The following is a 12,911-nucleotide window of genomic DNA, read 5'->3' on the forward strand; positions in this document are numbered from 1 at the left end:
GGCTCCAAGGTGAGGCTGAATGGGGGGGAGGGAAAGGGGGCCTTGGGCTCCAAGGTGAGGCTGAATTGGGGGGGAGGGAAAGGGGGCCTTAGGCTCCAAGGTGAGGCTGAATGGGAGGGAGGGAAAGGGGGCCTTGGGCTCCAGGGGGAGGCTGAACAGGGGAGGGGAGGGAAAGGGGGCCTTGGGCTCCAAGGTGAGGCTGAATGGGGGGGGAGGGAAAGGGGGCCTTGGGCTCCAAGGTGAGGCTGAATGGGGGGGGAGGGAAAGGGGGCCTTGGGCTCCAGGCAAGGCTGAATGGCGGGGGGAGGGGGTGGGAGGGGGAACGGCCCGCGGACAGGGGGGCTGCCAGAAGGGCCTAGACGTTGCCTTCTGCGTTCTACCGTCCAGAATACCCACGCAACCTTCCCTTCTAGGGGGACGCTTGGCGGGGGCCAGGAGTGAACGACGCCTCCCAACCTGCTCTGCTCCAGACCTCGAACCTCGTCTGTCTCAACATTCGCTTGTCTGCACTTTCTGTGCCGTAGGAAGCAGCTGGGAGGCGTGCGCCTCTGGCACTGTGTCACTGCGGGGCCACTGTGGCCGCCAAGCTGCTTTCAAGGACTGAAAGCAGCAGGTGTCTGTCATCGAAAGCAGGGGAATGACTTTCACACATTACAGGAAACCAGGGATGTTACCGGGTGACTTTAAGCTGCTCCGAAAGGCAGAGTTTTGGCAAAGTCTGACAGACCGCTGGCTAGACCCCACGCTTGGGAGGCCTCAGGGCATGTGTCCGCAAGCAGACTCTGGGCTCTGGGCACATCTGTGTGCCTGGGGCCGTGAACAGGGTTTCCAGCCACCCATGGCGGATGTTACTGGAAGCAGAACCAATATGGTCGGCACTCCTATCGTTCGCCCTGCATAAACCAGCGTGGAGGGCTAGCCGTGCTAATATTGGAGCCACGAGAAAGGCCTCCCATCTCGAACCCTGGTTGAGCTGTGCTTGGTGGGGCCTTTCCGAAGAACTTCTGAGAGGTGGCTGATGCGGGGAGGGGAGGGGCAGGGCGTTAGGAGCCCGAGACTTTGAGAAATGAGGAGAAGGAGCCAAGGATAGAGACAGCAGTCAGACTGGCTAAACCTGACTTCAGACGTGATGCTGGTCCGAAGCCCTACACGGACCCACGAGTCTCTGAGATGCTGTTCTCAAGGGTGCATTTACCCGGAGGACGCGCGGCAGAGGGTGCAGGTCCCTTTCTCCCCCCTCCCCCCTCCCCCCAGATTTACCTAAGGAGAAGATTTCCCACAGCAGCACTCCGTAAGACCACACGTCACTCTTGGTGCTGTAGATTTTGTCGAAGATAGATTCGGGAGCCATCCATTTCAGAGGAAGTCGAGTCTAGAAAAGGGCAGGGGGGCCTTGAGCAGAAGGACGTGAAAACAAAGCATGTTCAACCCAAGTGCCCACGGGGTCACCTCCCAGATAACACTTGGCCCACAGATCATTTCCTAGAGCAGCTATGGTTTCCTAGAATGGAGGAAGCCCTTCTAGCGTGCAGCGCCACACCAATGGGGCAGTAAGTGTTGGGTGAGCCCCTCCCACGTGTCTGACGTGTCCTCACTCCATGACTCTGTAAGAAGCCCTTCTCCCCACGGAAAGCATGCACGCTCTACAGGGACCTGGAAAAGAATGACCTGAATGAGGACACATCCTGAAGACTGATGATTTCCAGGGCTTTTTTTTTTTTTTTAAGAAGGAGGATTTTGAAAGGCATCCCTATGTAGAAAGATGATCTTAAAAGTCACTGAATCGGGGGAGTGAGCAAAGGCGTTGGAAGGAAGGAAGGTGATAGACCGCCTCTAGGAGACCATGTGGCTGGTTTTCAAGTGGGAAGACAAATCTTCCTGCTCTTCGGAGAGCAGGGGTCCCACTGCATTAGGCCTTGCCACTTAGAAACATTTTGTTTTAAATGTTTTTATTTATTTTTGAGAGAGAGACAGAGAGCACAGGTGGGGGAGGGGCAGAGAGAGACCCAGAATCCGAAGCAGGCTCCGGGCTCCGAGCTGTCGGCACGGAGCCCGACGCGGGGCTGGAACTCCTGGACTGCGAGACCGTGACCTGAGCTGAAGTCAGACGCTTAACCGACGGAGCCACCCGGGCCCCTCAGGCCTCGCCACTGGAGACGGGTGAGGTTCTACAGGAAATAAGGGACGACAGAGACAGTGAAACGGAAGTGAGAGAGGCTGAAAGAGAGATGACAGAAAACGACAGGCTTTGCAAATCAGGGCTCCTAAGCTCTCCTTTCAGGAAAAGAGACTGTTGGAGCAGCGGTTCTCAAAGTATAGCCCTGGGATCAGCTGTGTCTGCGGTACCTAGAAACTTGTTACAAAGGCACATTCTCAGGCCCCACCCAAGCCTCCTTGAATCAGAATCTCCGGGGCCAGTGGGGGGTGGGGGGGGGGTGGGGAGCTCAGTAAATTCTCGTTCCATAAGCCCTCCCAGGTGATCTGTGTGCTTGGTCAAGTGGGAAAACCACGCCTAGAGCAATCCTCAGAGCCCAGACACAGGCTTAAGCCCTCAGGCTGGAGAAGAGAGGACACGGGAGGTCACCGCCCAAAGTGAAAAATAACACAGTGTTCAAAAACAAGCAGGGAAAGAGAAGCCAGGGTGAGCCTGCAGGGAGATGCGAGGCAGGGGGGGCAGACTCGGGAGGTAAACTGTTTCCTCCCCAGCAAGATAATACCGACACCCTCCCCCACCCCTTCCTGGGATATACACACCTGCTGAATCAATCACCCGGGTTTATTTGAGGGAAGAGTCCAGGGTGTTCTTTCCAGTGGTTCAGGGAACTCCCAGAGGAGTCAAGGGGAGGTGAGGATACGGTCTTACCAGGGCCCCACGGAACACTCCCCGGGGTTAGCAGTCTCTGGCAGTTCTGCCCCAAAGCACAGGTACCAAGCCAGCAACCGGGAAAGGCCAGGACCAGGGGAAAGGGGCATTGCTGAGCCCCACGCAAGGCCTCTCTGGGACACAGCCACGCGGGCTGCTTGTCTTCACAGAAAGCACACGATGGTTTTCAGGGAGCGTGTAAATATCTACCCAGGGCTTTGGTCTGTGGTTTAAAGATGAGAGGGTATAAATGAGCCCAAGAAACATCAAACTGACTTACGTCTCCTTTTCTCACATAATCGGGGTTCTTATAAATATCCCGGGCAAGGCCAAAATCGCAAATCTTCACCACGTTGTTCTCAGATAAAAGAATATTTCTTGCTGCCAGGTCCCGATGAATGCACTAGAAGAAAAGAGTTGTGTAATCAATGCATTTCCTTAACCTCACCGGCTGATTTCCTTTCCTCTTAATTGGAGGATCCATTTCGCATCCTTCCTTTCCATGAAGGAAGCGACTCTCAACGCACAAGGGGTTACCATAAACACGAAGGCATTTCTTCATACCCATGGCCCCAAAGTCAACAAATGCCCTGGATCCAGCGTCCTGGTAAACCAAGCTGGCCATCGATTTCTACCAGTAAGCAAAACCGCCCCCAGCCCCCGCTCCCCCCCTGCCCAGCCTTTCATCCCGAGGTGCCAAGGTCGGATGGGGACCCAGCTGCAGTTTCCGTGGAGGACCCCACTGGGATGTATTAACAGAAGCTCTCCTGTGAAGTTGTGTATTCTGAGATTCTGGCCAGTTCTGAAAAGATGCCAGAGGGCAAGGTGGAGAATGGTCGCCACATTCATCTAATCTGAAACCTGGTGAGGTTTTTCCCCCCAGAGTTAAGTTCTATGCCTTGGTATCCAAGACTCCTCAGTCCTATCAGGACAAACTGAGGCATCTGTTGATGACAACACATGACAACAAATTGCCATAAGTTAAGCAAATACTGGGAAGAGCCAATTGATTTATGGCACAAATGAGTGTGTGTCCATATGAACGTCTTCCGGGCCTGGCAGAGAAGAAGACAGTAAAGGGCAAGGCTGACCTTTCTGGAAGACAAGAACTCCATGCCTCTGGCCACTTGAAAACTGTAAGAAATCAGATCTTCCATAGTGATGGGCTGCTTGTAGAAATCATCGGAATCTGGAAAGCATTAAAAGCATAACTGTTCGTGATGGCTCTCGTTATCCTACCAGATCCCTGTTTATTGGAACAATGTTAGCAAAACAGAAAACAAACCAACAAGTAGATCAGAGTTCAGTTTCAAGAGCATTGGAGTTTCAACATGAATATCCGAGATTTTTCCAGGCCTCCAGCCCATTTTACCCAAGGATGGGGGCGGGGGATGATCCGTCAAGACAAAAAGCCCTGAGGGGAGACAATTGTACAGTTCCCCGTCAAAATTAGTAACTCTGTAAATAATCTTAATTCAAATCTTATCTCCTCAGGACATTACCCTTCAAGTCTCCCACGGATGTTTATTAGGGTGATAAATAAGAAAAAAATTTCAGAGATGCACAGTATGTTGTAAAAATATCTCAGACTGTAGGACAGGAAGGAATTAATACCTACCCTCCTCTTCCTCAACATCACTCAGACTTTTATCTTCCTGAAACCCAGAGCTTGCGAAGCTCTCACTGCTGGTGACACTATCTAGTCTTTGTTTCTTGTCTTGCTCCGGGTCTGGCTCCATTTTTTCTTTTTTGGGCTCCATGTGTAATGCTGCATCCTTTGAACAGACCAAGAAGGACACGGAGAAAAAGAGAGTTCCAGAACAGCAATGAGCAAACTAAGCCTTTAGGCTGGCAGTCGCCTGAGCTGAATGTCATTGCACAAAACGGATAGATAGCAAATTGGTAGCAAGGGCCCTGTGGCACTCAGGTGCCTGATTGTTCCTGGGTTTCTAGAGTCTGGTTCTGCTTTTCGATGGGCTTCTAGACAGCATCTTAGGTAGGATAAAGAAACATTAATGGTGCTCACTGAGTGCTTACTCTGTGCGAGCCGGTATATTAAGAATCTTACATAAGTTTTCTTATTTAATCTTTCTAGCCATTTTCTGAAGTAGTTGTTGCTTATACGTGAAGAAAACGGGTTCAGAGGAGTCAAGGAATAAAAGTCACATGCAAGTGGTAAATGGCAAAGCTAAACCCAGGTCTGGCCAACTCCAGTCCATGCCCTTGATCATGTTTTCCATACCGCCCACCATCTTGTGAAAGACGATCTGAATAACAGAAGTCAATCCCTAGCGGACGTAGGGCTTCCCTTGACATCATCCCTGTGGGTAATGGGAGAAGGCTGTGGTTCTCAATTTCTCTCATTTGTTTGGGGAAGGACGGAACGTGAACATTTCTTTTTCTCCCCTCCATTCAGAACAAAGATACAGTTTGATCCTAATAAGGGCAGGAAAGGCCTTTCATCCCGGGCTGGACATCCACGCCCTGGTTTGTAATCTGGCTCCTCTATTAACCATGTGATATTGGGCAAATTACCTAGGTTCTGGGGGTCCCATTTTCCTCACTGGAAAAGCTCCATCAGCTTATCGTGTAGGTGGACTCCTCGGAAAGGAGGTGCCGGGTTGGGGTGTTCACGTGGACCCAGAAAATAGTTCTAGCATCTTTGGGAATTCATCTCATAGCCGGGACACTGCAGGCTCAGCTCCCGGTGCCCCTGTGGCGATGTGCTCGTGTCGTGTGTACCTTGGCGCGGTGATGCTAGCTGGCTAGACCGCGACAGGGGCGGAGAGGGGCCGGGGCTCGGTGGGGTCCCTTCACGCACCTGCACGGCGCGCCGGTGCGGGGGCAACTAGCCAGGCAGCCTTGCGGGGCCTTTCCTAGAACTGTCACCAAGTAGGAGAGATCTTTCCACTAGAGGGCGCAGTGGGAGTAAACAGCCGCCAGAGGAAGGAGCCACAGGGGAGATGGGGGGACAGACTCCGTTGGGGGGGTACCGGGCTCCTGACCCCTGGCGAGGGAGCACTGCGGGCGGGTCGGAAGGCCTCAGCACAGGTACCCAGTGCCTGACAACAGGTGAACTAGAATTCCTTGTTATTGTGTCTCCCGGAGGCAGTTAGAGTTGGTTCTGCTCAATCGGGGACTGACATTTTATTGGTTACAAGGCCTCTCCTGGGGACACACAGGCAGCGGGGAGAACAGCACTGGCAAGGGTATGGGGAGGAACGGGTTCAACAGATCTGCTCGTGGCTCAGCCCCTGGCAACACTCTCCGGGCAGCCTTCTTCCTCATCCTCCCAGGGGTCACAGCCTGGGCACCTGGGTCTGCAGGGACCAGAAACTCGAGCTGCCTCACCCCCTCCTTGACTCCCAATCTATGCTCCACTCAGCTTTGCTTACTGGTAACCACCTCCGTGAAATAAATAAAGGTCTAAGTACCGAGCTTTCGGGGCTCTGGCAGAATACGGTGACATTTATTACAAAGAGTATTCAACGATCCTGGGGCATCCGTTTGGAAAATGAAACATCCCGTTTCGGGTTTTCCCTTCACTCTCTCTTTATATTCCTTTACCTTCCGAATATGAAATACGGACATGTGTTTTCCACGAAAACGCAAAGTTCCACCAACAGGGAGGCGACTCATTAAAAATAGCCAGAGTAGGAAGCAAAGCTTTCCAAACAAAGGATGCACAGACCCGAACGTTCCCGCCCTGCCCGGGTCCCTGGGGTGTGCCGTTGCCTTAGTTCTTTTGAAGCCAGTCCAGGACTTCGGGACTGAAGGGACTTTGCACTGCTCTCAGCCCAGGCCACCACTTTCCCCTTTTTCTTCTGGTCTCTCCCCCTCCCCTCCCCCCGCCCCTTCTCCCCCTGCTCTTCCCCCCTCTCCCCGTATATGCTGGTAGGGCACAAAAAAAGCTTTGCGTGGGGGAGTCCAGAGAACTGGGATTTTTCTCCCCGACTTCACCTCTTGGAGGGTGAATCACTAAATCACTAAAAGTCAAGCGAATCGTAAGCCAATCACTTGACTTTTCCGGGCACATCTCTCATGGGGGAGAGTGAACTAGCTGACTGCACGCATCCTTTCCAGCTTCAGGATCCTTTGTTTGCGGTAATCTCTACACCCAACGTGGGGTTTGAACTCAGGATCCTGGGGTCAAAAGTCACAGGCTTTACCTACTGAGCCAGTGAGGTACCCCTTCAGCTTCAAGATTCGAATTATTAGAGCGCGTGATTTAAAACTGGGAACACTATGTTCATGTATATATGGTTCCAAGTAGACCACCTGTGTCCTCGGTTGGGTCAGAGTTGGAGGATGAGAGAATCGGCCAGTTGTCTGGCTGTTCTTATCCGCCTGTCCACGTGGCAGGTGGGTGTAATTCTTGGAGGTGTGGCACTTTATCCGTCATCCACATCGGTGGCATTCGGTGGGATTCTCCTTATCTTTCTATCTCGGTGGGCCAGTGATGACAGGGATAGGTAACACTTTGGGAATGCGTAGTTCAATTAAAAAAAAGTGATTCCCCCAATAGTGCCATGAGTTGGGTTCTGTTATTACCTCCGTTTAATAAATGAGGGAACTGAGATTGAGGGATTGAGTAACTTGTCCAAGGTCCCAGATTTTGAGCGGTGGAGACGGACAGGATGTATGATTCCAGAGTCTGCGTGTCCAACCACCACCCCGCATAGACTCATCACCAACGCTGCTGATCATCGGTTAATAATGTTGAACTATTGCTTCCCAAGATGCTCCAGCCCAGAGAAGGACATGACACTGGGGGAACGGGTCACCCCGGCCAAGTTTTATTATACCTTCTCTGCCATTCAGTAATCATTTAAGCTTTGTTTGCCTTCAGGACTTAAAGCCTCGCGTCCCTTTTGTTACGTAGCTTTATTTTAGTGCGTCAGGCTGGCTCCGAGCTGACGTGCGTGGTGAGGGTTTGGGGAAGGCAGAGTCAGGGCAGAGCAAGGGAAGGACATGATTTCTCTGGCTCCATCACTGGCCTCTCGTTCACTAAAAAGTCACTCAGTTGATTGAGGCCTTAATTTCTCTAAAAAAATGGAGACAATTCTACTTGCCATCATCTTTCAAGAAACCAGTCGCCAAGTGATGTGTGCGTGTGCGTGTGTACGTGTGGAGAGAGAGAGGAAAAAACCGATCAAGATGCTTAGATAGGTATTTAGGTAGATGGCTGCTGAAGTTTAACCTCTATCGCTGCACATGCTGGGATTACATATTCTCTGCACTGCCCACAAAAAGTGTGACATATTAGCATGCAAGGAAAACTCAAAAAAGGAAAAAAGCAGAGACTGGGTGCGAAGCTTGGTCATTCGTGGGAAAACAGAGATTTCTCATGCTTTAAGCTGCTATACCCTAAACCTCCCAACCCTAAGCTCCTTACCTTGTTGAGAAAGAATAAGTCTCGTTTGCTCTTGAGGTAGTTGGACAGATTTCCGTATTTGCAATATTCAACGATCACCATCAGAGGCCCTGCAGGTCCAAACAGATGGCTTATCACTTGTCAGTTCTCCACGGTGATGGAGGCGCGGCCAGCTACGGCTGGGTCTCTAGCTGGAGCCTCCCGGCTCTTGGCTGTTTTCTGTACCCACGGCTCCTCGGAACAGGTACGTCTACCCAACTACCCTTCACCTCTACTCCTTTTGTTGAGCTTGGATAACACTCATGTGCACAGGTCTCTTGCATCTTTCTTTCTGGCTTAAGCAGCGATCGCACATCTACACGCGAGCACAAACCTTGCATCGGGGAAGACCGGAAGGTCTTCAGGAACATGCTGGCGTCCTCAGTCATCCCCACAGCCCTATCCCGGCTGCTTGCCTCAGTGGAGAAAACCTGTCTGAAGGGAATGGCCCCTCTGGTTGTCCCCGGCATCGCCTCCTCCTGAGATCCTCCCAGGAGGGATTCCTTTCTCTATGGGAAGCTTCAAGGAATACTCAACCTTCTGTCCATTACCTCAGCTCTGGCCACATCCTGAGAGAAAAAATGCCCTTCACTTGACCTGGAGCCCATGGGAAGGGTCTAAAAGGGAATCTTTCTCTTTAGAACCTTTCAATTGACTGTACAGGGAAGGCATTTCTAGGAGGGGAGCACCTTTCTGTAAGTGGACAAGTTGTCTGCTCTGGACACGAGAGGCTATTTTTCAGGAGGTGCGGAGGAACGAGGAGAAAGAGCTACGTGTCAGACTCTGCTCTTAGGATGTGAATGGAGAGAGGGAGCGGTCCCTCCTTCTCGTTTACCTCCTTGCTTGGTACAGGCTCCCAGCAGGTTGACCACATTCAGATGGTGGCCAATGTGGGTCAAGATCTTGAGCTCAGTCATCAGAGCTTTGTACTCGCTGGCCGTGGCCCCCTCTGTGTGAGAAACAAGGAAGAGTCAAGGCGACAGGACAATGGGGCTCTTTCCGCTGGAGGCGGCATTCCTGCCCCCCATGCTTGCCGAGGCTCAGACGGTTGCTTCACTAACTTCCCCACATTCTGCAGCAAGGCCAGGTCTCCAGACTGTTTTCATTACTCCCTCCCTCCTGAGCCAACATCCTTTTGATTACAGTAAGCCCCAGAAGCAGTGGTGGGGTTAGTCACTGGGCATTTCCTCTTGGTGGACCTGGTCTGCTCAGCAATGCGCTGACTCAGAGCTGGGCACCTCGTGAAAGCGCCTTCCAAAGGCTTCCGCTCTGCAGAACCAGGCGCAGCAAGAACCTTCCAGACAGGGGATGTGCCCACACCTCCCCTCTTTTTCTCACTTTCCCCTCTTTGAAGAGTTACAAAGAAGGAGCACCAGGGGTCTGCAAGAGTGGAATGGCCACTTCTGTAAACATCTTTGCAATGTGTTATTTTCTCCCTATAACCTTTTCCTCCCTGGAGTCTGCAGGGTTATCTCAAATTGTGAGGATCCATAAGCATCTGCCTTCAACTCCATTCTCAGAGATAAACAACATCAGTCTAAGCATTAGCAGAGTCTAAAGCCTAAATTAAGTTTGTTCTGTCTGTTTTTTCTTTTTTTCTTTTTTTTTTTTTTTTCTTTTTTTGGTCTTTCTTATTGGTTAATCCGTAAGACTTTACAAAATTTAACAAATAAAGTCCTACAATCTTGCTGTAAAATATTCCAACAATATGATGTATATAGAGTAAAAAGTGAAAGCCACTCCAACCACATACCTCCCTAGATAGACCTTTTTCTATGTATTTACAAACATATATACCCACATAAAGGTCTTTTTTTGTTTACATGAGTCATAAAAAAATATATATATATATATATATTTTTTTTTTTTAATTTGCTTTTTTAATGTGTCAGAGACTTTTCCAATTCTTGTTAGTTGATTAATAGCATTCCTGGCATTTGAACGGTCTCCAGTTTTTTTTTTGTTTTCGTGTGTGGTTTCTATTTTTTTTTTTTTTTCCCATTACAAATAACACTGTAGTAGATGGTGATGTGTAATCTTTCTACACATGTGCAAGTAAGTCTGTAGAACAGCCCTGGAAATGGCCAAAGCATGTGGATGGTATTTCGTAAGCACAAATCATTTTCAGATCATTTTCTAACTAATAACCAGATAAACTCTAGAAGCTTCCCAACAGGGTTGGGATTGGCTCAACAGGAGACGCACAACAAATATTTGTTAGAAAAATAAACACCGTGAATACGCTTCTCATTGCAGACATGGGCATAAGGCCCGAAAAGGTTAAAGGTTCTGCTCCAGGGTACTTTGAAAGAGCTTCTGACTCATGGCCTTTGTTTGACATTCTGTCTTTTCAATTTCTCCTAGAAACAGATGGCCAACCAATTCAAGCAAGAAAGCTGAATGAAAATGGTTTGGGGGGGATTTTATAGAGTGGGTGATTTGGCGATCTTTTTAAAATCCAGGCTAATGGCTTTAAAAAGATAAGCATTTTATCAAGACACCGTGTATGCTTTTTCTGTATTACGTACACTACGTTCTGCCGGCCTTTCAAATTTTTCAAGTCAGAATTCCCCTCCTCCGACTCATCAATCCTTCCAGGCATTTATGCCCCCTTGGCACAGGGGAAAACCCAGCTCTCTTGTTCAGACCGCTCTGTCCCCAGGCAGGTGTTACCTTGGATCCACATCAGACGAGTGCGGGCACAAGACCATCTCTGCTGGCGATGATGTGTGGTCGTAGGCAGGGAAATGGGACAAGCTGAGGAAGCAGACGCTTCCAGATGGAGCCCCGACTCAGCTCAAGGGTGGATATTAGAGTGCCTCCATAACTCGGATCAGGGCCATTTTAGAGTTTGGGGGCCACAGGCCGCCGGAGGCCGGGTCTAGACAGCCCCTCTTCTGCAGCACCGTGGTGGGGGGAGGGTAAGAGCGCTGCACTCAAACCCCTACTTTTGCCCTGGGGAGCTGTGGGGCCCGGCAGAGGTGATTTAACCTTTCTGGGCCATGTCTCTTCATCTGCAAAGTGGGGAAATAATATCTCCCTCACAAGGCTGCAGAGAGAAAAAGAAGAAGAATGGCAACCTCCTGTGGTTCAAGCTAATACATGAAGGCACTTAGTCTGGTGCCTTCTCACACAGAGGGCATATTGATGCCTCTTCTCTTCGGAGCCTGGGCCACGGGGTGTGGGGTGGCGTGCTGGAATGTAGGCATGCCACAGAAAGGCCTGCCATCCTCTGGGCAGTCCATTTGGAACAAAAGTCCGGATTTGTGGGCCTTGAGACTCCTTCCCTGGCTGCTTTCAGAGCAGAACTGTCAGGTTCCTTGGAGGGTTTTTATCAGAGCCTTTGCTTGACGAGGGCAGCCTTTTGAGGTGGAAGATATCATTGCCTGGGGCTCCTGCAAGAGGCCTACTTTTTGGTTTTAGAATCTTAACACGAGTGGGGCGCCCGGGTGGCTCAGTCGGCTAAGCGTCCGACTTCAGCTCCGGTCGCGATCTCACAGTCTGTGGGTTCGAGCCCCGCGTCGGGCTCTGTGCTGACAGCTCGGAGCCCGGAGCCAGCTTCCCATTTGTGTGTCTCCCTCTCTCTCTGCCCCTCCCCTGCTCGTGCTCTGTCTCTGTCTCTCTCAAAAAGAAACATTAAAAAAAAAAAAAAAAATTGAAAAAAAAAAAGAATCTTAACACGAGTTGAAGTAAAATAAAAATGCCATCACGAGTGAGGAAATGAAGTCTTTTCTATACTTCAGAAGACATCTGCATCCCTGAGATGTCTGATTTATACAGCTTTCCCCTATTCTCATTTTCATCTGTCTTGCGGGTGATCATGAATCACCGTGCGGTTTGGCCCTACTTCCCCAGGGCTTCTCTGAATGGGTGTGTCTTTCAACACCAGAAAGATTATCTATCTATCCATCTATGTAAATTTCTAAAGAGGAAATGTGTTGTGTTTGGGACCTGACGCTATCACACAGTTCAGAGTTCTGATGGTCTCAATTATTCTGGCTTCACGATTTCACTTTATAGTTAGGTCAAGCCCCAGCTAAGCCGTTGGGATTTACAACCCACAGCTGATTTCCCCTTAGAATGTCCTCGTGGATCCCTCCAAAATCTTGAACCTGTGGTTACAGTGAGCTTAAATCCCTGGTAGTTTCGAGCCTGAGATGTGAGAGGAGAAAGATCTTGGAGGTGACAGAAATCATTTTCCCGTGGACAGTGCCGGATGGTTTCATTTACAGGGTTGATTCAGCGCTCTTGCTGGCCTGATAGAAAACTCCCGAAGCCAAGGGGCTCCCAGCAGTAAAGACAGTGGTGTGGCCTGAGCAGAAGTAGCTTGTGTCTGTTCCCAGGCCATAGCTAACGTGTACCAGTGTTTCGGGAATCTAGTGGGTCGGCCGAAACCCAAACTACAGCCTCCGTACCTTTCAGCATTTTTACAGCCACAGTCCGGCACGTGGGGGATTTCTTAATGCCAAATGCGGATGCTTGAACCACTTTTCCGAAAGCCCCTCTTCCGAGTGACTTGCCTGCAATGAAAAGAAGACATTGATTTGTTTGCCGAGCCAGCAGGATGAGGACAAGTCTTTTTCGGGAAGAAGGTGCCTTTTGACCTATGTGTGTATGTGAGCCGTGTAGCTTTGA

At 50.3% G+C, this 12,911-nt stretch overlaps 1 protein-coding gene across 1 annotated transcript in view; it reads right to left on the bottom strand.

The window, feature by feature from the left end:
* FLT1 (fms related receptor tyrosine kinase 1) overlaps positions 1-12,911 on the bottom strand; it is a 174,017-nt gene that overhangs the window by 15,887 nt on the left and 145,219 nt on the right. Inside the window, exons 19-25 of the mRNA XM_049647387.1 lie at positions 12,692-12,796; positions 9,112-9,225; positions 8,259-8,347; positions 4,482-4,638; positions 3,955-4,052; positions 3,144-3,266; positions 1,261-1,372 (exon numbers count right to left, since the gene is read on the bottom strand). Of these exons, the coding sequence (XP_049503344.1) occupies positions 1,261-1,372; positions 3,144-3,266; positions 3,955-4,052; positions 4,482-4,638; positions 8,259-8,347; positions 9,112-9,225; positions 12,692-12,796 (798 nt within the window). The remainder of the gene's footprint in view (positions 1-1,260; positions 1,373-3,143; positions 3,267-3,954; positions 4,053-4,481; positions 4,639-8,258; positions 8,348-9,111; positions 9,226-12,691; positions 12,797-12,911) is intronic.

The sequence above is a fragment of the Panthera uncia genome (assembly GCF_023721935.1).
Source record: "Panthera uncia isolate 11264 chromosome A1 unlocalized genomic scaffold, Puncia_PCG_1.0 HiC_scaffold_16, whole genome shotgun sequence".
In the NCBI taxonomy this organism is placed as follows: Eukaryota; Metazoa; Chordata; class Mammalia; order Carnivora; family Felidae; genus Panthera; species Panthera uncia.